At 39.9% G+C, this 26,219-nt stretch overlaps 1 protein-coding gene across 2 annotated transcripts in view; it reads right to left on the bottom strand.

Annotated features, from left to right (window-relative positions):
* LOC122812027 (cytosolic purine 5'-nucleotidase-like) overlaps nucleotides 1–26,219 on the bottom strand; it is a 563,563-nt gene that overhangs the window by 430,017 nt on the left and 107,327 nt on the right. Inside the window, exon 5 of one of the 2 annotated variants that reach the window (XM_044084264.1) lies at nucleotides 15,716–15,766. The exons of the other annotated variant lie outside the window; for it this stretch is intronic. Coding sequence (XP_043940199.1) covers nucleotides 15,716–15,766 — 51 coding nt within the window. The remainder of the gene's footprint in view (nucleotides 1–15,715; nucleotides 15,767–26,219) is intronic. 2 annotated transcript variants of the gene reach the window in all.

Raw genomic sequence — 26,219 nt, 5'->3', positions numbered from 1 at the left:
TGTTAGCTCACCACTGCTTAAGTTTGATGGTTATACTACTGCATTTTATTTATTATTTTTAAGCTAATTGAAATGGAAGGGGATATTGTTTTACATAATATGACCAACAATGTGAGTTATCTGTTCATTTTCTTCCTTTGCTTTGCTTTTTCTTCCTTTTTGAACGGAAGTTTGATTGCTGTTTCATGAAAGTATTCAGCATTGCTTTTCCGGTTATGTTACTTACTGATACCAGATTATATGTGGTAATTTATTCCGTAGTTTGTCTATGTGTATGTATGTGTATATACATATACAGGTTTACTATCAAAAAATCGAAAATAAAAAAAAAAGTGTATAAATGTTCGAATTTTAACATCGGAAATGAACATTTCCATATGTACCTAATGTCAAAAACAGCTGTTAATTGTCGAAAATGTCGCTCGTGACATTTTCGACAATTAACAGCAATCCCACCCTTCCATTAACTCCCTACCTAACTAGCCTAAACTCACATCTATGCAGGGGGGCAAGCCCCCCTGCACCCCCCTGTGGGTGGCTGCGCCCCCACACCCTCTCCAACTCGGAGATCGCACTACAGTGAGGAAAGGGATGTATTTCCCTAACCGCATTGTACCGCGATCCCCTTACATGAGCGAACGTTATAATTACGAATGCACAGTCCATTCGCAATGATAACGTTTTTTCACATAATCTGCCGAACTATGAAGTGTTCGAACATATGTTGTTCGAATACTTCATAGCCGTGCAATTGCACGGCGACATTTTGATAGTAAACCCATATACATATACATACATATATATATATATATATATATATATATATATATATATATATATATATATATATATATATATATATATATATATATATATATATATAGGTCTACTTTACATGATTGAACTTTCAAATGTTCAAATTTCATATGACTGAAACCATATGATCGAACATTTAAAAGTTTGAACATGTAAAAAAAATAAATAAAACAAACAAAAAAAACTACACATTCCTAGCAGGGGGGCATACCCCCCTGCACTCCCCCACACCCCCCACTATTTAAATATACCAACTCTGAGATCTCAGTACATTGCAGAAAAGGGAAATCTTCCTGTTCCGGGCTGTATGGAGATCTCCATTCGGACTGTTTGAACTTTTAAAAGTTCGATCATATGGTCTCGACCATATGAAAGTCAATGTTTTAAAAGTTCGACGATCTGAAGGGGACCTATATATATATATATGTATATATATATATATATATATATATATATATATATATATATATCTATATATATACATTTTCAAATTATTATTTGATAACTCCCATAACGCTGCTATCTACCCAGGATGAAGGGTTTATCCCAACTTGTTGTGCTTCCCTGAACAGCCTCTAGTCTTACTCTCTTTTAAACTCTTTTTTTTTTTTCAGTCACCATAACGAACATCTTCAAACCTACTCCAATGACTCGAATAATGGTCCATTAATTCCTTCTTAGGGCATTATTTTTCAATCAAGGTAAAATTTCATTTGTCCCCACCCCCACAAAGGAAAAAGTCAGATGCCAAGAGTAGACAGACATACACATGAAGGCAGAACCTAACCCATGACCTAACTTCCTCCCCACAGTAGCTTGTGACTTTTCCAAGCACTGATTTCCCAGGGGTACATGGTGTATCATGCACACAAGTTCAGGAAAGTACAGTTGCGTACACTTACAATAAATGTAGATGTTCAAGTGTATTCACTATTGCAGTGATCACATTTGGGTTATCTGCCTGCAGGTAGCCCTCAGTCAGCCCGAATACCAGAGTCTTGGGATTTCTGCATCAGATGCTGTTGCCTCTACCATGACATCAGGTTGTCAGGGGTATAAAACATTCAGCCACGCCATTACATCAGTTTTCTTGCCCCAGATGTCAGGAGCCCCCAAAATAGGAAGCAATTACATGGTGTGGAACACCTCCAGTAAAAAGTAAATATCATTGCCATAGGATATGGCCAAAAAAGAGGATAGGTAGAAAGTATAGAAAAATCAGGGGGGGGGTGGAGGGAGGGTAACAAGGGCTGCAACAGTGAATACACTTGGACATCTACATTTATGGTAAGTGTACACAACTGTACTATGTTCTTCATGTTTCACTGTTGCAGTCATCACATTTGGGTTGATTCCCAAAGCTGAGGAAGGGTGGAGGCAGTCAAGAAGTATTAGGGCTGGCTAGCAGGCCTTGTAAGACTGCTGTAGCAAATCCAGCTCTGGATTTAGAAAAGATAGGTAAGTGGTAATGCTTGGTGAAGGTGTGCATTGAACTCCAGGTTGCAGCTTCCAGGATGTCACTGGTAGGGACTCCCCTGAGAAATGCTGTAGAGGTTGAGGTAGCCCTGGTGGAATGGGTTCTGATCCCCTGTGGGGTGGGTTTTCCATGGTGTTTGCAGCAGAAATTGATGCATTGTGCTATCCATTTGGAGATGGTTTGCTTTGAAATGGTCTTGCCCTCTGCACCTGTAGCAAAGCTGACTAGCAGCTGGTCAGATTTTCTGAAAGGTTTAGTCCTGTCAAGGTAGAACCTAAGCTGTCTGTTCACATCCAAGGAGTGCAGGATTCTTTCCCCTTTATTCTGAGGATTAGGAAAAAAGGTTGGTAAATGGATGGATTGGTTTAAAGCCACACTGGATACCACCTTGGGTATAAATGATGGGTTAGTCCTGAGGGAAACCCTGTCTGCATGGAAGATAATGAAGGGTTCCACAGCCATAAGGGTTTGTAACTTAGACACTCTTCTTGCTGAAGTGATGGCTAGAAGTAAGACTGTTTTCCAAGAGAGGAATTTTCACTCTGCTGTAGCAGCAAGCTCAAAAGGGGGAAGCGTGAGCTTCTCTAGTACAAACTTAAGGTCACAGGCAGGAGTGGGAGCTCTCCTCGGGGGTCTTAAATTATTAGTTCCTCTCAGGAACTATTTGACCAGAGGGTGAGAGAAGAGGGGTGGCTCAGTATTGTAATGAACTGAGATGGCAAAGGCATGAATCTCAATTGATGAGAATGATAGGCCTTTGTGGGGAAGCTCTACTAGATAATGTAGGATTTGAGGTAAGGTGGGCACAACTGTGTCCTTTCCCTGAGACTGGCTCCAAGAACAGTATATTTTCCACTTTTCTGAACAGGATTTCCTAGTACTAGGTCTACTGGCCTCAAGGATGACATCCAGCACCTGTTTGCTGAGGGTTGCTGGTGATGTATTCAGGGAATATGCCAGGCTGCTAGGTTCAGGGAAGTTTTGGCTTGACCACTCGGCTGGGATCCTAACCCTATAGCTGTGCCAGTGCGGAGTCTTATTGGGGCTCTGGAGAAAGAGGGAGAACCCAGCCCCATGCTGACTGTGATATCTGTATGCTCTTAAGGGAAATTGTACTTTAGTGTGTGTGTGTGTGTGTGTGTGTGTGTGTGTGTGTGTGTGTGTGTGTGTGTGTGTGTGTGTGTGTGTGTGTGTGTACTTGTTATCCTCCCAATGTGCACTTCCCTCACTGGTGCTAATGATGTGATTGAGGTTTCTTGATTACTGGGCAAGTGCAGGGGAGTCAAAGGTAGCGTCACTTATTTTGTGTTTGTGCTGTTGTAGTTTGAGAAATCAGTTATCAGTTTTGCACCAACTAAATTATCCCTTAAACTGAAGATGGCAGAGCAGTGGAATTCAATGGAATTCACCATAGAACTGAAAAAGATGTGCATAGAACAAGTCATACCTCAGACCACTGCCATTAACAAACCACAGAAAGATTAGGCAGGATTTAATGAATGGTGGGGTGCAGAGATAATTACACTTCAGAAATGTAGTAGCAAGGAAAAGGTGGAAAACTAAGCACTATTTAGTTCAACCTCAGCTTTTTTTTTGAAAATCAGTAGAGTCATTTATAAAGGAAACAATTAATGAATATCTTAAGGCTGGGCTATAGGCTGTATAGTTCTTCAAAACAGGCCTGTGTAACAAACATCTATTAAGAGTCACACATCAAAGTCAGTGTGCTGCAGAATGCACTGCTTCTAAGGAGGATCCTATTTAATTTGTTTTTGTGCTGTCGCAGAGAACCCCACAACCCCAACCTTTAATACAAACAAAAGTCATTTTAACAACATTTGTTTATATAATTGTTCATATCCCCTTTATTAAGGTAGCATCAGAATGTGCTAAGTGTTTGAGACCGAGGCTCGGCATGTGGATGTTTACCAAGCAGTTAGTTGAAAAGAACTGCCCACACTGATGTAGCTCTACTAGGAATGCAGGCCAGACAATCTAAACGAATCAGCTCTGTCTACAAACTCATTCCCATCTTGTGGTAGAAGGTGTTTGCCTGGTCTGTCTGAGCTAGGATGCACTCCACGAGGGTTCAAAGTATAGTCATTTTACTGGCCAGAAGACTCAGGAGTTAGATTTCAGTTTCATTTCTGCTTCTACAAATTAGGCTTATTTGCACAGGTTTGTGCTCATTTCCACACAGCTAAGCAAACACTTGCTACTTGCCTGTGCTTCAGGAAGTGTTTCCACTGAATCCAGTGTCATCCAGTTAAAGATAAGTCCTCACTCTGTATTATTGTACTCGTTTTTCCTCCACTGAAGTGATCAATGCTTGTATTTTGCAATTTTCTGAGAATTTAAAGTGTATTTTTACTACAAATCACCCTTTCTCCTTTACTGTTTGGTACTTGAACTGTTTAATCTTGTAATCACCTTGTAGAGGGGCAATTTAGCCAAGGTATAAGTTGTTTGTTTCATTGCACTTAAGGGTCCTTTTTTGCTGTGTTTTTACATTTAGAGGACTAAGGCCACCCATTTTGTGGCAGAAGGTGTTTTTCAGGTCTATCTAAGCTGGGAAGTATTCCGGGGGGGGGGGGGGGGTGTAGTTATTTTATTGGCCAGAGGGCTCAGTTAAACAGAAGGATCTCTTGTGTGATCCCTAGCTGGTGTCAGAATAGAGTAAGAAGTTGAAAGTGTATAGGCCCTGTGGTACAATGGGATAAAATCCAGATACCAATGATCTAGGACTCAGTATTTATCTACGGGCTGGAGAATCCAGGTGGAGAGGTGAAGTGAATAGCCAATACTCAGTCTCTCATTCTGCAAGAATGGAGGTTGTCTGATCTGCAGTGTTGCCGATTCCCAGAAAAGGGGAAACATGCTGGGTGGATTACACCAGGAGCAAAAGAATGATAAAATGCATAGAACTGCCAAAAAAGCTTAGTGGTGTAGTCAGGACTGGTACACATATGGAAGCACACATGCATGTAAGGCTTAATACTGTAGTCCCCATCTCAATAGCACACACACAACAGAATCCAGTGAAAAGGGTTTTAAACTAATACAATCCCCCAAGAAAGCACTTAGGATGAGTGCGCACTTGAAGCTAAACTGTACTCCAGCTAACTTTATAGAGACCCTTCTTTTCCTGGGTTTGTCCCACTATCAGGAATGGTGCCTGTCCAGGAGAATAAGCTAAACCATTTTGCTTGGAGGGAAAGGGGGATTCTTGGAGATGTAGTTCAGAATGCTGCTAGGCAGAAAAAATAAACATGGACTAAAACATTTGTAGGACAAGGAGGGCAGATATGAGAGATACCACCCTGGAGGTAAGTCACTCCTGAGATGGCCATTGATTTTCACATGTTATACACTGTGTTGAGTAGCAAGGGGTCATGGTTACTAGTGCCCTCTGATTTGCAGGTTGCTAAGAGATCTGTGCAAAGTGCACTCTGGGAAGTACATTAAGAGGGTACAGCCTGTGGCATTAGTGCTTCTCATTCCCGTGATATCTGGTTATATATACCTGCTTGCACCTTAGAGCTCCCTAGCAAGCTCCAGCACCTAGCAGGGAGTGGGTGTTAGCACTCCATTGTGGCAGGTTTTTTTTAAATGTAATTTGATTAATTTGTTTTATTTTATTTTACAGTTGTTTACCGGGAAAGTCCAACTGCATAAAACCCTTTTTCAGCTGAGGCCCGGGTGAAAAGCTCCACACAGAATCAAACAAACAAAACAATATATGGACTAAATGTTACATGTACATATCCACAGGATATAGGCTGACAATCCATACATATGTTTCATACAAGTTATGCATAGTAGATAGCATTAGTCACTCTTCTGTATTGCAATAATAATTACAAGAATTAACAAGGCTAACGGTGTTCATTCACACATATATCCTTGAATAATTGGTTACCTATTGGAAAATTCTGTGATTATTGCAACTGAGAGTCAGTAGGAAGAGACTGTGAATTTAACAAAAATGAAATTTGAAATTTTGACTTACATAAATTGAGGAAGATAGAGGTAGGAGAGAATACCAAGTTAAAAAGATATGGAGATAAATTAGTAAGATAATGATAGAGCTCACTTTTTGCAGATATTGATTTTATGGGGGGGCAGTATCTTGTAGAGGGTCTAAGCTACCCTGGACTATTGCATTAGAAAAGCCATGCACTAGATAAGTGGGGTTTTGAGTCATTTTTTAAAATTACCAGAGCAAGCAGTTGATCTAATAGTTTGTGGGAGAGAATTCCAGAGTCTGGCTACATGATTTGAGAAAAGAGAGTCTCTGGCAGTGTTGTTTGCTTTACTTACTTTTAATAGTGATTTATAAGTGGAGTGAAGTATTCGATTGTTAGAGTAAGGTTCAATTATGTTTTGGAGAACTGGGGTTTTATCTTGTTGTAAAATAGTTTCTGAGCAGCAATCAGCTGATTATAGGCTAATAGGTGTGGTAGTTCCAACCGGAAAGTTGTTTTAGGGCTAGACAGTGGTGAGACCGATATGTAGAATAACAAGTTTTGGGCTTAGCTAGGTCTGCATTCTTCAGGCTGATAAGTATGGGTGAAGCATACAGTAGAGAAGACAAGAAGATGTGTTCTTGAAATGGTTACCCTGTTGTTGTTAGTTAGGAATTTCTTATTTCTATAAAGCGTACCTAGTTTTTTATGTTCTTTCTTTATGGCTTGGGAAATATGTATGTTGAATCTCATGTTGTTGTCAATTATGACGCCTAAGAGTTTTGTAGAGGATATTGATGTGATAGTTGTATTATCTGAAGCTTTGATCAAGAAAGAGGGAGGGGGATGTTTGATCTAGTGTGATGGAAGATCCTGAGTTTAGTTTTACTAGGGTTCAGTATGAGTTGGGATTCAGTAAGCCAGACTTCAATAACAGTAAAGGCCTTTTGGGTTATATCTTGCATTTGCTGTATAGAAGGAGTGGCACATAAAAGAGTGGAATCATCGGCATACTGGACTAAGGAGGCAACTCGACTAGGGCAGCACAGTGGCACAGCAGTTAAAGTTGTTGCCTCACAGCAAGATGTTCGCCAGTTTGATTCTCGGGTGAGGTGCCTTCTGTGTAGAGTCTGCATGTCCTTTCCTGTGTTCACATGGGTTTCCTGCAGGTGTTCTGGTTTCCTTCTACATTCCAAAGACATGCATCCGCAGCATTTTTCCCCGGACTTCCGCTGAAAATAGGCTCTGTCCTAGTTGGACTTTCCCAGTCAACAAATGTAAAATAAATAAATAAATGATAAATAAGAGAAGAAACTGTGTTAAGGTTATTAGTAAAGAGAATAAAGAGAAGAGGACCAAGAATAGAACATTGCTGTAAATAGAACAGTGTAACTGGAAGTAGAGGGGACAGGTGTTTCTCCCTTTTTCCAGTTTGTTTGCATCCTTTTAGACAGTTTCTGAACCATGTAAGTGTGGCGAGATTGGGATTTAGATTAGAGGGTATTATCATTTGTTTGTCATGGGAGACAGCGTGAAAAACGTTTGACAGATCAAGAAAGATGGCAGAAACTATGTTGATTGATGGTGTTAGTAAAACTGAGGAGAGCACCTGTAGTACTATGACTGGGTCTAAATCCATGCTGTGTTGTGGCCAATAGGTTTTTTTGTGGACAGGTAGTCCAGAAGTTGAAAGTGAATACACTTTTCCAGAACTCTGGATAGTGGGGACAGAATGGCAATAGGCCGATAATTAGAAAGTTCTGTAGAGGTACCACCATTATGTAGAGGGATTATATATGACATTTTCCAGAGTAGTGGGATTTGCTGTTCAAAGTTAGAATGGTTGATAAGAATTCATACAGGGTAAGAAATAGCATTAGCAGATAGCTTTAGATATTCATTTGATAAGTTGTCGGCTGCTAAAGTTTTTGGTTTAAGTTTCCTGAGAAGTTTTTTTATACTATTTGTTGAAATGGGCTGGAGGGAAAATATATACCCATTGTTATTTCCTGATAAGGCTGTTGTTACGGGGGGGGCAGTTGTTTTTCGAGTGTGACTGGATGCGTTCAGTAAAATATGCATTAGGAGTGTGGCACTGATGATTGGCTGGGGTGCAGAATAGCTTTTATTGCTGACCAGAATTTTTGTTATTTTTGTGTTTCATTTGGATATTGTTGTAATAGTTTATTTCATCCTGCTTGATTTGATTTTTTTTTCTTTGGCTTTGTTACTTAGCTCTTGATAAGCTACATGATTAGATTGAGTTTTATTTCCATGCCATCTTTCCCAGGACTTAGCTGTCGGCTTGAGAAGAGCTCTGGTTTCTTTAGTTAACCAAGAGGCATAGGCTGACCTTGACTGTATTGTCCTGGGTGCTGCTAATTTGTCCAGTATACTGAGGAAGGTGGAAATGAAACATTCTACAGCCTCAACCATACCTCTCGACGTCTTACCACAAGAAATCTGGACAAAGCTAAGAATAATGGGGGGGGAGGTCCAAAAGTAGGGACACTTTTGAAATGTTGCTGTTATAAATTTAGAAAGTAGTTAGAATAAAAATTGTTTTGTTAGCATGCATTTTCTGAAGGATATGAAGTCTGAAACTTAAATGTCTGTCATTATTTAATGACGTCGGTCTTTAATGATTTGCAAGAAAACCACAAATTTTATGAAGAACAGACCAAAAATATGAGGCAAAAATCTGGACATTGTGTGAAAATCTGGACAGTTGATAGGTATGGCCGCATTTAGGGGTAACTCTTTTGGAGGAGTCCAGTTACAGCAACTGAGTATTGATATAAAGGTTTGGGAGTTGAAATTTTTCTTGTTTCAGATATGTTTTTTAAATGGTGTGTTTAAGACGATATGTATGCATTGCCTAAGTAAGTAGGTTGGTATATGGTCACTAAGACGGTCGTGGAGACAGCCAAAATAGTGTGAGTGGGATGGTTTATTAGCTAGAGTCCAATCAAGGATGGCATGCCTGTTTGACTTTTTGTCAGTTCTAGTGGGACTTTGAATGATTTGGCTAAAACCACACAGGTTTATATGGTTAATGGGATTGATTGAATTGCAAGTGAGCCAATCTGTATTAAAATCACCCGTGATGACTGTTTCCTGGAGTATAGTTTTTGATGTTCAGTGAAGTATATGCTCTATAATGGCCTAGTGAGTAGAGTGAGATGGTAGCATGGAGTTCCTGAATTTTATTAAGGATGCTTCTGATATTTATATTCAGTAGTAGCAGATCAGATCATTTTCAAGATAGGTTTTGAGTACTTTGAGGCAGGGGGAGGATGTGTTTCTAAGCTGAAGTATGAAGGTTGTGGGGCCAGAGTTTGGATGGACATCACCCCTCGCTGCAAGATGGGATGCTACATTTTTAAGATTATTAAGGAATTTGGCTATGTATTTATCATACCTGAGGGAGATGTGTGGTGAGATCTGATAGGGTGTTATGCTACAGGTGAATTGATTGAAGATTTTATGCTTGTATATGGCTGAAGATATTATGAAGTGTGAATATTTTCTGTGATATGGGCATGAGGATAAACTTCCATGGTGGGATAGCTGGTAGCTGGGTATTTGGCTGAGAGTGGCAAGAGGTTAGGTGAGCTGCTAATGACAGAGTTATGAGTGCTGTAACATATAGTAATATTTTGATTATGTAAAAATTGTTTAGATAAGTAATTTGGTTACATACATTTTAAGAGTTTTGCATTAAGGTAATTAAAATAGTTGGTTTAAAGAGTTAAATTTGGTGATCATGTGGGATCTGTGCCTGTTGATGCAGGAATGCACCCTTAGGGAACAAAGTGATTCCAGTACCATATTCCATGTAGGGATTTCCAGTCCACACACTGCCTTCAGTGGGTGTATCTGTGACTGCTGATGTCCTGTCACATGACCTTTGTTGCTTTATCATTGCACACATAAGCCTATGCAAACTGTTCAAGCATAAGCCCACCTAGTCTGCAGATACAGTTCTGGGGGTTCACCCTCTTTGTCCTGGGAATGGGACTCAGAAGTTTTGCAGGCTCTCATCTCTCTGAAGGCTAAGAACAGCAAAGCTTTTCCTTCCTATAGATCCTTCCTGGATGACAACCCTTAACCTTACACTGAAGAAGTCCTATGTGGAATGTCAAAGTGCATACTTGCCTTTTCTAACAATTGTCTGAATGAGTATCTGGAGGAGTAGGAAGATGAGCCTTGAGACATCATATCCATTGACCTGGTGTTTACAGAAACCTTACCTGCACTGTGGAGGCATTCAGACATTGCTCCCTCTACTACAATAAAGGCAGATTCCCTCTATAATCCTTTGGTTGAGTGGAGTAAGATTCTAAGTAAGTATCATAGTGCCAAATCCTATGTAACAGCTGTGGCTCAGCAAATCTCTGAGAAACAAAATCCCTATTACAACATACTGCCTGACAAGGATGCTGAAGCTCAAGACAGAGTAGGCAAGATGCTATTAATCTATGATACGTTGGGGCTCAGATCCATTACTTGTCTGTCTTATGTGCCTGATTTCCATCCCTCCATAGTAAATCAGACACTGTAAAAGCGTTTAGCCTTTTGTGATTCTGAGATCAAAGAAGAGTTTGCTTTGGCCACTGCAGTAGGCTGCCTTGGGACCCATTTTAATTTTGATTGCCCTGTGCCATGGTTAGAGAATTCATCCTTGGACATACATGCAGACAATGGTGTAATGGAGGCCTCCATCCTTTAAGAATAAGCTCCAGCCACAAATCCCAGATGCTTCCTTCTAGTGGAAGTGCTATTGGCATATGCCTTTCACCATGTGGGGAGGACCACCAGAAGAGAAAAAAGCCCTGTCCATGGTGATGGGTAACAAGGGTTCTACTATAGCCCCTTATGCTTTTTCCAAGCCAGGCCTCTTTCCAAGGAAAATCCCTTTTGCTAATCCAAGATGGGTTCCTTAGTTTTAAATTGTACTACTCTCTTTCATTGTGCCAGGTAAGTATTCACAGACAATGACTCCAATGGCCCTATATTTGCAGTCTTGACTACAATTCAGGGTTGCTTGTGTGTTTTAGGGTAATTACTTATGTTTTCCCTGTTCTGGGAGCAGTCAGTGAGATTAATATGTTCACAATATGGCCTTGGGTGGCCATGTTGTACCCTTTGTTTAGGCATTACCTCAGAAACATTTCCAGTAAGAGTCCAAGACATCTTCATTGAGCTCCTGAGACAGGACAGCATTCTGACTCTTAACTGACTATAAAGCATGCTGCCTTTTTTTTAAATAGGCTAGTGATTTTATTATTACCACTTTCTTAATTCAAAAGGGAATAAAAGTTGCCCATCCAATCTTGGACTTCAGTGTCTTGCAAGCACATTTGGTATACATAATTCCAAAAGATGACTTTTCTTGGTTATGATTATATTGCAGCAGGACACCAGGATGATTTCTGCTTGACATTATGCATGGATTTGTCACATTAGACTCTAGGGTCTGCACAGCAATTTTCATACTTTGATCTTGGTGAGTCCTAGTTCCAGTACAAAATACTACCCTTCTGTCTCTGCTCTGCACTCAAAGGTGCTAGCTATGTGGCTGAAGGTTTGCAGAAGAAGGACCTCTATATGTTCCTTTACCTTGAGGACTGCCTGATAATGACTCTACTGAGGGACTTCCTTGGTGGAATCTCTGGTTCTAGGCCCTGTGGTCTTCAGACTCAAGAGATGCTCTCTTTAAGTCGGATACACAAGGTTGGATTCAATGAGTCAGATATGATTACTCTCCAGTGTTGATTTTACTTAATCAGTCAGGGAGCAGAGGAGGTCTCCATCTTGGCAAAATAAGGGTGCTCAATTTGAGCTTGACAGCAACCAAATATTCAAGATGTTTTCTCATATCTGAGGACGCAGATGCTGTAGTGGTCAGTAAGACATCAGTGGCTGCAGAGTCCCTGCTCATTCATGGATCTCCCTATGTTGTTAGAAGTCCATCACTTGACCATGATATGCTTGATAATTCCCACTAGTCTAAGAGTCCTTATCAAACAGTAAAAATCTTACACGGATAAACCATTCAGTAAAAACTGCAAATAAAAACACAGCCAAGGTAGAGTTTTCAGTGTGTGATAACTTAAAACCCATGTATTGGGGGCCCATGGGATATATGCAAATTACCACTTAAGGACATTTGGATGTTAGTTGGCATATTTTGAAGGCACCTTGATGTTAATGGGCATCAGCTGGGTTTAAAACCCTTTATTTTTAAAGTATTGCCAAACAATTCACTTATGCTGTGCTGATGAGGTCACTAAAAAGGCCAAAACATGCATGTCCAGAACTAGTGGGATTTGGCTTTATTAGCCTAAATCTATCCATAAAGACTTAAAAAGTAAAAGTCATGGGCATTCAGAAGCCATGTAGCTGCAACACTTGATATCCTTAAGGGGTAATTTGCATATACCCCTTGGGCCCCGTTACAGGTTTAAGTTATCACACAGTGATAACTCTAGCTGGACTGTTATTTTTATTTATTTATTTGCATTTCCTATATCAGAACCACTGTAGACCTTGATAAGTGATGTTTCACTGATTTTAAGGGTGAAGGGTACCTACCTCAGCTTTGCCGTGTTTCAGGGAGGTGGAACCACAAGTGAAGAGTATACCACATAAACAAGCTGCAGCTCTGGGCATTGTTTCTTGCAATGAAGACAGTGGATGTGGAACTGATGCCAAAAGTCCAGATGACTGGTCAGATAGCAAGTCAGTGGTATGATACATCAGCAAGCAGGGTGGGACTGTCAATTGTATTCCCTTTGTAGAGAGGCAATGTATGTCTGGCTGTTAATGTCTTGGAAGAATGGAAAATGCCATCAAATATCCTATGCTGCACCTTCAGTTCTCAACAGGAACTGAGGAATCAAGAGTCCTGTTGTGTTATCTGGTAAGAATCTATTGAGACCAGGGCACCCTGGAGATTGATCTCTTCACCACCTGGAAGAATGTGATACTTCCACATTTTTCTCAGTTCAGCAGGGCAAGGTAAAGTTGACAGTGGATCTGTTCTCCTTTGCACAACAAGTAAAATTCCTCTAACCTTCCCAACATCCCCGATTCCAAGTCTAATTGCAAAAGTCTGAGAAGAATTGCAAAAAAAAATCATTCTTGTTGTCCCTTGGTTGCTGAGAAGGCAGTGATTTCAGGCTCTTATAGGTTCATAGGTTCATAGGTAGGTACTAGGCTATCTGCCCGAGGGCATTTATAAGCCTAGCCAGAGTGTGTCAGCATTCGCCGCCCCATTGATTAATTAACTGAGCCTCTGTCAAGAAGAGCCAATGAAGTGATCCCAAGGGTGTATTTTCATGGAAGTCTGCAAACATTACCTATTTAGTCTCAAATGACCTTTAAAGTTCTGTTGTTGATGTAGTTAGCCCTTCATAATTTAGGTCCCCATGTATGAAAGCGATCTTGGCTCCATACATCCTGTTAAGCCTTTGCATTCCTCATCCTCGGGCCTGTTGAGAGTTCCCAGCTTGTGTTTAGATATATTTGATGACTGATAATTTTCCTGTCATGCACCCCCTTTTTATGAGGGATACCCCAGGTTAACCAGCCTTCATGAGATGCTTCAAGGCCTACCTTTTCTCATTGGCCTACAGTATATATATTTGCTTTTACTGTAATAGTGCTTGAGCTCAAGCATGTTAATAAATCTGAATTTAAAGTCATGCACATTCTCTCTCTCTCTCTCTCCTCCCATGTTGGGGTTATCACTGGCTCCTCCTTAGGGCAGGCCATTTGGTCTAGATCACTCCTCATACCTGACATTTCAACAAGAGTCTCAGAGGTGAGAAAAGCTGCCATGGAATATTCCAGTCAGCAGGCATATCCTGCTTATGTGGAAGAGGCTATCCCTCTCAGTGGAGAGGTATACTATGTTACCTCAACTGGTCAGTTTATAGATGATTCTGCCTTATCTCAAATGTCTGTATGATTTGGCTCTGACTTAATCCATGGTTCAGGAATTTCTGCTCATCATGACTTCATTGAAGGGATACAAAGGCCCCAGCTAGTTAAGCAGCTCTTTAAAGCTGGTTTGCATATCTACTCACCCCGAAAAACATCTCACCTCTAGGACATAAACTTCATGACTGATAGGACTGCCCATTAATTTTAGCCTGTGAATTTACCAGCTCTGACACTTTCTCTTGGAATAATAATATGCATTTTTTCTGGTGGCCACATCTTCCACTCACAGGCTCAAAGCAGCCGGTCATGAAGTATGCTCTCTAATAGAACAACTTCAAAGGACAAAAAAACACTGGGTGTTCTTCGGGACTAATCCACAGTTCCTCCCCAAAGTTGTATAAGAATTGCTCTTAAATTCATTTTCCTGTATTCTTTCTGGGGCAGATTCCAGGGAGGAGAAGCCCATCATGCACTGCATTAACTGCTAGTTTATTTTTTATTAGAACAGTGTGTTTGAATTTTGGAAGCTGGAATGCAGGAACTCCCTTGTACCAGAATGGGAAACATTGCTGACTGCAGTTTGTAGCCATCAGGCTGCAAATTATCTCTGTCAGGACACTGTTGTTGGAGCCACTCCATTAAGCATATGGCTTCATTCAGTGCTTGTTTCATGCCCATATCCACTGCAGACTTTTGTGCCATGATCACTTCATCACTAGTTCACACTTTCACTGAGTAGTACTGACTGGATTCTCACTCCAGGAATAAAGTTCCTTTGGCACTTTGGAGTTTAAGGATTCAGCCTAGTGAGGTCTTACTTTTTGGTCCTTGCCCATGTCTGGTCTCCCATGTCTTATGGCACTGCTTGAGAATCTTCAAACCAATTGATCCACACTGTAGGACAGCTGATGCCACATACAACAGATATAATCACTGCATCTGTGGATCTGTAAGGGATTCCACCACAGGGGGTACTCATTACCTCCCCATACTCATATGCTTCAATAGACCCTTCATTTAGTAGCCACTCTTGGAGCTACCTTTAAAATTGACAAAGATATATATATATATATATATATATATATATATATATATATCTATATATATATATATATATATATATATATATTTATCTATATATATATATATATATGTGTGTTGTCTTACAGACAGTACTCTCTTACTGACTTGGGGAGAAATTGTGGTTGCAGGGACCAGAATGCTTTTTTACCTTTGCGTATATCACAAAACACACAAGCAGAGGAAATCATGATTTTAAGCGTAGGAATGGAGGAGATAAAGAACATTAAGCAGAAATTTGTAGAAGAGGAAATCACAACTATCCTCCACTGCACAATACTCCCGAACAGAACAACTTGATGTGTGCGCAGCTTTTGTTTCTTAAAATATAATTAATTTCAATGTTACAGAGTTAAAAAAACTAAATTAGCAAGTATACACAAATCAAGAATTAAATCTGCAAAGTCTGCTTCTGATATTATTGTACCTGAGTATGCTGTATAGTTCACTTGTATAGCATTGTTTCAGGAAGTTTGAACTAAAGGAAATGAAAAGCAGTTGTTAAAAGAAAAGGTATTGCAGCATTGCTAAAATGTCATAAAATTCCCACCTTCTGCAACAGATATTAGACAACTGTAGCCTACATTCTCTCATTGTGTCCATTAGTTGTGAAATATTCCCAGTAATAAACAACAGTTGGTTGTGAAATATTCTCTCAGCTGATCCCTGAACCTTCTTATCTGGTGTTAATGCAAGCCATGTGCAATTTTGTACAAACAGAATCATCTTTCAGTGTAATGCCTTTCATGGAACTACACTCAAAGACCTCATAAACTGTTGCTGAGTGGTCAGGTATAACAGTAGCTTGGCAATATTCTTATGTAAAGTGCACGTATAGTTAACAGGGTATTCAGACAACAATGCCATCTAAATAGCTAGCACACTGAAAACAAAGGTTTTTAGTTGGCAATATCTGTGCAAACTGTCATAAACAGAGGCTACTTTATGGGTAGTAACACCCCCCCCCAAGATAGGTCCCCTGATACTACCAATTTCTAATTTCTGCTTCTTTTAAAGTTTGTCTTAGAAAAAAAATTTACTTAAGTTATTGTGGGATGCAAAACACATCACATGTCACAGAAAGCAGATATTTGACAGGTAGTTACTAATGTACTACTGTCCATTTACTTATGAGTTTTCCCGTTTCTTTTTTGTTTTCAGCAGCTCAAGGTTCCATTTATAACAGAAGAGACAGGGAAGGATATTATATAGACTTAAAAGGCAATAAATGATAATATAATGGGTTAATGCTAGAAAAAAAAGAGGGTAACATTTAGGAGGGAAGTGACTACCACATCAGGATAACATGGTTTAATCTGAAAAGGTACTAGCCAGCTAGGTACCACCTTAGAACTAAAAAAAAAAAAATTTTTTTTCATTATATCTTTGTTTTCTGAGCTATTTTAATGACTCAGAATCACTCTGGCTGCTTCTTAAAGAATGTTAATATGTTTTCTGCAGAATGACTGTCAATGGGGCTTGATATATTAACATGATCTTGTTTTTCATCAAGCTTTTCCCTTTCCCATAATCAGTTTCAAGTCTGCATTATACGAGTCATGCTAGACATGTAGTGGTGTATTCTCATGCCATAGACATATAATGGGATTAGTGTCAGTCACTATAATCTTGTACACCTTTTGTAACAGCACTGCTTCTTTTATTTCTTTTATGGCCCTCACCTGTGTATTTCTCAGGGCTTGTTTTACAGTATACTAAGGAGTTATACAGCTACAACCAAAAATGTAGTTAAATTGCATACCTTTGTTCAAAATATCTTTTTGTAATCCACTCTGAATTGATATACCATCCCCCCACACCTCAGTAAATGTGTTTACAAGAATTACAAGAAAAAATAGTTTCTGACTTTTCTCTAAATGTCACAAACATTTAAAGGACCACTATGGGCAAATGATGACAACAAACATTTAAAGGACCACTATGGACAAATAATGAAAACACATATATTTTTTATCTTGCCATGAATTACTACACCTCCCAAAGCTGCCTGTAGCAAAATAAGTACTCATTCCTAATTTTATTTATTTATCTTTCTCTGCCCTAATTGGGGCAGACATCCTGATTCCTTTGGAAAGCTAAATTGGTCTCATAATGCACTATGACAGCACAGATTCTGAGAACAATCAGCCCTACAACTTATTTGTTGTCAGGTTAGACTTCCATTCACTTAGAATGGAACATACTGCCAAGTTTGAGAGTCTGCACATTATGTGTCATTGACTGGTCTGCACTGGGTTTTACAAATGTTCCTACTGATGTACCACATATTCTCTGAAAGAAGCTTGCAAATGTTTCAACACATTACTAAGATAAAAAATCCTTTTTACAAAGAGCAGTTTTCAAGTTTCAGCTCCTGGCCAAGCTACTCCTCCCATCTCCCCTACTTCAATGAGCTAGTGTCTCACATTTCCAGCTTGGCTAGATTCAATTGATTAGTCAGCTTTGCATGACAATAGACATCAAACAAATCACAGCCTGGTGTGCCACTAAAAATGTTCCAACCTATGTCTCTTCACTTCTGAATAGCATTCAAATAGCAAAAATAATATTTTAGATACAGTGGCCCTAATGTGTCCATTGTGCAGTATAATCACCACTCTCTCTCTCTTGGATTCACTCACTCTAGGATTCTCATCTGTAATCCGCAAGTGCTCCCCTTCACCTGTGCCCCGATACTGACTCTCATCTCATAATATATCTACAGTATGTGACCTAAATCAGGAAAGTGCTTTCTGTCCACTATTCACTCTAGGATTCTCACCGGCAATCTGCAACTGCTTCCCTTCACCTTTACCCTGATGCTGACTCTCAACTTATAATATATCTACAGTACATGACCCAAACTCAGGAGAGTGCTTTCTATCCACTATTCACTCTAGGATTGTCATCTGCAATCCTCAAGTGCTCCCCTTCACCTGTGCTCTGATGCTATCAACTCATAATATATCTACAGTACACAACCCTAACTCGGGAAAGTGCTTTCTGTCCAGTAGTCACTCTAGGATTCATATCTGCAATCCTCAAGTGCTCCCCTTCACCTGTGTCCTGATGCTGAATCTCAGCTCATAATATATCTATAGTATGCAACCCTAACTCGGGAAAGTGATTTTTGTACACAATATATGTCCTGCTCCTATGATTCAGCTAAGTTAACATTTTAATTTTATTTTGAGTCTAAGCTGTGAAATGGTGTGCACACTAGCTGGGAAGACATTGTTAGATCCTATCCCCCTTACTCCACTGTACTTTGGTCTTTTTTTTTAACTTGAGCCAGTAAATATACTTGGTTGCAAACAGTCTTTCCGCTAAAACGAATTGCCCTACCAAACAGGTTAGTTATTCCTATACAGTGCTTAAGGTACATGCTGACTGATTTTATCACTTGGTCATTGACTTAAGTAAGAAAGAAAACATATTAAAAATAAAAAAAACACTGTTTCTACTTCAATTGATTCACACTATAGTATAATTGTAACACCAGAACTTTGCAGTGACCTGCTGTGACTTTTTTTCTTTGATAATTTCTGCAATATTTTGGTGACCAGGTTTAGCCTGCTCCATTCGCCCTCGCAATGCTTTGGCACAGTCTACTCTCCTACCTTACCCCCAATTCCTACTCAGCCCCAGTGCATCTAAACTTATTTCAAACTAACCACAATCACCAATTATTAATACCCAATCATAAGTACCTTCAATTAATCCACATCCTTACAAAACCCTGTGTATATCTTCTCCCTTACACAAAAAACAACTTTCTCCACCTTACTCTCATTATCCAGTTAATCTCCTACTACTCACCAAACCTCTCTACACTTATCTTCCACAAATACATTTCATATTAACTCACCCTACCCTCAATTGGCTCCATCCTTTTCTACATAATGATAACTTCCCACTATACCAAACACCTAAAATGTTATCCTTATACACAATCTTCCTCACACTCCTTATTCTAGCCAATTACCTAACATCCTATCACACTCAGCTATACAACACTTTCTCGTCTCCTACCATTACACTCCCTCATCCTCTCCACTCATTACCCATGAACTATGAGATAGCTTCTGACCTCTACAACACTACTCATATAGGATACTTTCCACATACATATGTTCGCCTATTTTACAAATTCAAAACTTTTCTCAAATTTAAAAAAAATCATAATTAAACTCTCAAAATTACTCTTATACTTTGTAACGCATCTAAAACTGAGTGGTAATATTCACCCAAATTCCGGCCCCAAAACTGATCTATAACAATCCACCAACTCTGCTACACTACAGCGCCACAAAGGAATAAAAACTTCCCCTAAAGGTTCAAACCTTCTACTCCTTAACATGAATCTCAGGAGCATAGTCAAAATACACAAACTCCACACCAGTCTATCACACTACTGCCCAGACATCACAGTACTAACAGAAACTTGGCTGAAACAGGAAATAAACAACAACGAAATTCTTTCTCCAGGTTATAACACATATATAGACGTGACAAAAAAACAAAGGCTGAGGTGGATTAGCCACAATTTATAAACAAAATCTCAAATTAGAACTTATAGAACCAAGCATCCTAAAATTCAACAATGCTGAAATATTACTTAGCAAACTCAAAATAAACTCTAATAAATACCTAACCATTATAGGTACTTATATTCCTTCTGGCAATAACCTCACCATAATCGAGGAAATTCTCCACTGGATATCCTTAATGTTCCTGCAAGAAGCCATCATAATGGGTGACTTTAACACTGACCAGTTCTCTTGTAACTCTGATAACCCCACTAATTTCATTAACCTACATGGCTTTACCCACGTTATACAAACTGCTACCAGAGTAGACAAAGCCACCAAAAGGCAATCTTATTCTAGATTGGATCCTAACAAACAAACCGTCTCAGGCTTTTCAGTCAGGCTGTCTCCCTGACAGCATTAATGATCACCTCCCACCATACTTACTTAGACCGCATCTTCATCTCCCCAGAAATACCACGTACTGTCAAATTCATAACAAAAAATACTTTAATGCTCAAACCTTTATCTCAGTCCTGCAAATCTGTGACTGGACCACACTCAAAACACTACCCCTAGATACTGTTGTGGATTACTTTAATACCACTTTCCTCGACATTCTAAATAAACTAGCTCCATGCAGAACTATAAGAGTAAAATCAAACTTTGCTCCTTGGCTAACAAAATACATTAAAAACTACTTAAACTAAGAGATAAAGCCTAGGCACATTGGAATACCAATAAAACTGAAGTCAACCTAGATCACTACAGACAACTTAGAAAGAAAGCCAAAACACATGTCAAACTAGACAAAAAAAACTACTATAGTGATATCCAGCAAAAACACCATAACAATCCACAAAAAAGTTTGGTCCACCATAAAAAAACTCCTTCAGCCTGGCCAACCTCAACAGCAACCCTGTCAGCCACTAGCAATAATGATAGCATAGCCACACAATTGAACACATTCTTTACAAATTCTATACTTTCACTTTCTAAGAACTACAGCAATATTCCACTAATATCCCAATATTACCCAAGGAAACAAATGACACCTTCTTCTTCAAACCTATCCAAAACAACACCATAAAAAACTACTCTGCAAACTTAAGCCTACAACCCTTGCAGGTGATAACTTACCTACAAAATTCCTTAAACTGGCAGAAGATGCCATCCCCTACCCTATCTCCATTCTAATTAACCACTCTGTCTTGGAACACTGCATTCCTTTAATCTGGAATATATCATACATCATCCTACTGCATAAGGGAGGGAACTCTACTGAGTTTTCCAACTACAGACCCATATCAATTTTATCTCCCTTAGCCAAAGTCTTAGTAAAATGTATTCACACCCAGCTCATGAACTATCTCTTATCTAATAATCTCCTATTTAATATGCAGCATAGTTTCCACCCTAGTCATAGCATCACAACTGCTCTTTTAAATTTTACTAATACTATCAACCATTATGGAAATGAAGGCAAACTAGTATCCTCCATCTTTTTGGACCTGTCAAAAGCTTTCAACACCATCTCCCTCCAGAAAGTCCTCACTGAACTCTCCACCCTAAAACTCAGTCACCCATCTCTTGCATGATTCCATAACTATCTAACTGGTCAACAACAAGATGCCAAATGGCACCAAGATCTCTCATATCTTATGCCTGTCACCATGGGGGGGGGGAGGGTCCCCCATGGCTCAATTCTAAGTTCTCTTCTTTTCAGTATTTTCACCAATAGACTTTATACAGCTACCCATCTTACCTCCATTGTTCAGTACATAGATGGCTCTACACTCGTCTGTGCTGCACCTACCCTACAACAACTCAAAGCATTGATACAACAGACCTTCTTACCTATGGAATCATGGCTATCAAACTCATAACTGATTCTTAATCTAAGCAAAACTAAACTTATGTTCTTTTACACCAGTAAATCCCTAGCCTCACCAACTTCATCCCATATGTGTGTATATATATATATATATAAATATATATATATATATATATATATATATATATATATATATATTTGTATATATATATATATATATATATATATATATATATGTATGTATTCATACATCCAGTATTTGTCTGCCTGGGACGACATGATCAACAGACAACGATGCTTTGCCAGAGATGGCCTGCACCTGTCACCCTTAGGATTCCGGATACTGGCTAAGGCTTTTGCCACCCCTAAAGTGCCTTTTTTAGGCAAGGTTCAAATGACAAATTCATCACTGTAACAGATACAAGCAAGCAAAATCTGAGGGTAATGCCACTCAATGCTAGAAGTCTAAACCTCAAAATGCACTCACTCGAGGCACTCCTTAAAATGGAGAACATTGACATCTGTGCAGTGACAGAGACCTGGTTCAAAGCTCCAGAGAGCACCCCTGCATTACCAGGCTAGAATTCATACCACAACTTTCGGCCACCTAACCCAGAATGAAGCACTAAAGGCGGAGGCGTGTCCATATTCATTAAGGATATCTACACCTCCAGGTTAGTTGCACAGCATAATGCATCCGAGATTATCCAAGTGCAACTAACTTTGGGCAAGACCGCAGTCCAAATTGTTTGCTACAGACCCCCCACCATGCCCCAGGATTCCCACTCCTCATTTCTTGATAGACTGGAAAGTATTAGGGTACGACCCAACACCCTAATAATGGGTAATTTCAACTACCCCACCATTAACTGGGAAAACTACTCATGTACCAACTCTTTTGCTCAACGTTTTCTAGAATTCATAAATTCCAATGCCTTGGATCAACTTATTCACATCCCCACCAGGGGCATCAATATCCTAGACCTGGTCATTAACAACATGGGAAACCGGTGTTCCACACCAGAGGTCAATTCCTCGTTGGTCAGATCCGACCACAAGCTAATCAGCCTAGACATCCACATCCCACCCCACCCCCAATTAGGGAAACCATTGTGAAAAACTTCTCCAAAGCCAACTTCACACTTCTTAAGACAGAAGTGGCAAACTTCATGACACCCATGCAGATGGACAATAGAGGTATGACTGCTGAATCCTACACAAATGCACTTTATAAGCACTTACACGAGTGCATGGATCATGCTATCCCTAATAGAACTAAGATGTTATCTTCCAAAAAAAGGAAGCCAATCTGGTGGTCCTCTGCCATAAACAAACTCTACAACAGAAGAAAGAAACTGTTGCAAAAAAGAGTAAAATCCCATGACTGGAGGAACTCCCTGGTCAACCACTGTAAGAAGCTGAGATCCCTCATAAAATCCTTCAAAGCTAGTTACGAAAACAAAATTGCCACTGACTCTAAAGTCAACCACAAAGCATTCTATAACTATGTCAAGAATCTCAATGGGAACACTCAGATCTGCTCTGAGTTGCAGCACAATGGCACTAAATATACAGAACCAAATGATATTGCCAACATCCTAGCAGATAGGTTCAGTGCTAACTTTCCCCCCTCTCACCCCCTAGAGGCCCCGTCTCTATACTGGAAGAATGCAAAGTTCCTATAATCATGGCTGCACAGGTAAAAAACACACTCTCCAAAGCCAAGAACACAGCATCCATGGGACCTGACAATATCCCAGGTTGCGTTCTACACAAACTACAGAATGAACTGGCACCCTACCTAAGTACCATGTTCAATCTTAGCCTCACCTCAGGCTTTGTACCCACTGAATGGCGCCCGTGATGTTTATCCCACTCCACAAAGGGGGAGCCACGACGGACCCTGGGAACTACTGCCCCATTAGCCTGATGAGCCTGGTCTGCAAGGCCATGGAACATATCATCATGTAACTCATAAACAAAGACATTGGTAATCTCCAAACTCTGGAACCTACTCAGTTTGGATTTGTAAAAGGCAGATCATCTCCTAAACCTGATTGACTTCTTTGAAGCAGTCACCAAAGCCACAGATGAGGGTAAAATGGTTCACACAGCTTATCTAGATCTCGCCAAGGCTTTTGACACCATCCCCCACTCTGGAATTATAGATAAGCTCACTAAACTAGGTATAAATCCCTATGTCACAAGATGGGTTGCCAACTGGCTCATGGACTGAACCCACACTGTGAAAGTAGCGGATTCCAAATCCGACTTCAGACCAGTGACAAGTGGAGTACCACAGGGTTCAGTCCTGGGTCCTCTCCTGTTTGGTATCTACTTCTCTGAAGTGCAGGCTAACACAGAAGGTCTTTGGCTAACAAAGTTTGCAGATGACTGCAAACTAGGAGCCATAATCAAAACTCCTAATGATGTGGACAAACTACAAAAGAGCCTCACTGAGACAGATACCTGGTGTCAAAGCCATGGCCTGAAGCTCAATGCCAAAAAGTGTATTGTCATCCCCTTTGGTAAAAACTCTGTACCCATGAACTACCACATAGCTGGTAGTCTACTTAATGCCGAAAATGTGATGAGACCTTGGGACACAGGTGGACAGTAGTCTCTCCTTTGATAATTACATCGCCACAGTGGTCAGGAAATCCTTTTATGTGGCTCATCTCATCGCACAAGGATTCTCATCCAGAAAAAAAGAGGTCATTGTTCCCCTCTACTCATCACTCATTAGACCCATTATAGAGTACAACGCCCCTTTTGGTATGTACCTCACAAGACATCTACAACAGCTGGAAAGACCACAGAAATACCTCACAAAGAGGATTACTGGCCTCAAACAGATGCCCTATGCAGACTGTCTCAAAAAACTACAGCTTTACTCCATCACATATCACCTACTCAGGGGCAATCTCTGCCTAACATACAAAGCTATGTCAAACTCAGAGCTGTTGGACATGCTCCACTTAAAGAAATCCCAATCCCTCCGAGCTACACGCTCTAGGGACCTAAACCTTGTCACCACAATAAACAGAACATGCTGGAGGGATAGATTCCTGTCCCAGAGACTTCCCATACTCTGGAACAGACTACCTATCTATGTCAAACAGAGCTCCTCATTAGCACTCTTCAAGAAAAATCTTGATGATTGGATGGGAAATGGGAAATTCACCCCAGGGATCACTTCTGTGGCTCTGCTCGACAGGGGCACAGGAAAATAATTTTCTTGGGTGGCGAAAGCCAGGGTACATTTTTTGGCTAGGCTTATATAGGCCCTAGGACCAATAGCCTAGTACCTACCTATGAACCTATTCCTCCAACAAAACCATAACAAAATTGCTAACTGACAATAATATGAAATTCCACAAGCGCCTGTCTCAGACTATAAAAAAAAACACATATAAAACTAGGTACACTTTTCAGAATCAAACCATTCCTCACTAACACTACAAGACAGGCAGTTGGGAGAACCCAGCTATTCTCTACCCTGCTATATGCCTCTCCTGTCTTTACCAAACTAGAGAAAACAGACTTAGCAAAACTTGAAACCTGCTACAATAAAATAGCTAAATTCTCAACAAATTCCCCACACAGAACCCACCAGTTCTCTGCCTTACAACAAATTAACAGGCTAGAATTACCCCACTATTTAACATACACCCAGCTCATTACTGCCCACAGACTGATGCACCAACCTGATAAATCTCCTGCTCTCCTACATCTGCTCCAACTCTACACCAACACTCGAGTCCTCTGTTCCTCTAATAAATCTCTACTACAGATCACCAAATCCAACAATAGCTCTGGGGACTCTCTCTACTCCGACTACATCTCCAAAATTTGGAACACTGTCCCACAGCCAACTGCTGCTAACCCAACTCACTTTAAAAGCTTCTTAAGCACTACCTGAGTAACAACTCGGTTTGCTCATGCTCCAGCCCTGGCTAAGTCTTATTCTTCCTGTCCATTAGCTTCCCCATCTACACTCCTTCCCTTTTATGCCCATCATATGTAACTATAGTTACTCATTTATTACTATAACCCCACACACACAATTAACTAACCATAAATCTACTCTTCCCATATTACTCTTCTACTAATACCCATTTACTCTCTCTCTTCCCCCTCACTAGCTTAGTATACCTTTATAACTATGCTCCCTCTCTTCCTAAACCTAACATATCACTCTCTTTCTACTCAACTAACCCAACTTTTTACTCCCTCCTCCTTTTGCAATTTTCCCACGCCACACTTTCTCTTAACCTTTGTTCTCCTCTTGTTTCTTCCACACTTACCCCCACACATTATACTTTAATACCTAAGCTCCTTTCATCCTTCCTTCCTCTTCTGCAGCTCCTCTCCTCTCACCTCTCATCCCTGCCCTACTTGACTTACAAAATAATCACACTACAATAATAATACTTTTTTAACCATCCCCAGTATACTGTCTTATGAATCATATAACTTGCAAAGTCCCTTGATTTGTGGATATTTTCTTATCATATACACCTGACATCAGTATCTGTTTTGTAGTATTGCTTTGAATTATTGTATGT

Source organism: Protopterus annectens, chromosome 9.part0 (assembly GCF_019279795.1).
Source record: "Protopterus annectens isolate FY-2018-M chromosome 9.part0, PAN1.0, whole genome shotgun sequence".
NCBI lineage: Eukaryota > Metazoa > Chordata > Ceratodontiformes > Protopteridae > Protopterus > Protopterus annectens.
Note: the sequence above shows the minus strand (reverse complement) of the source record. Positions and strands in the feature narration are given on the sequence as shown.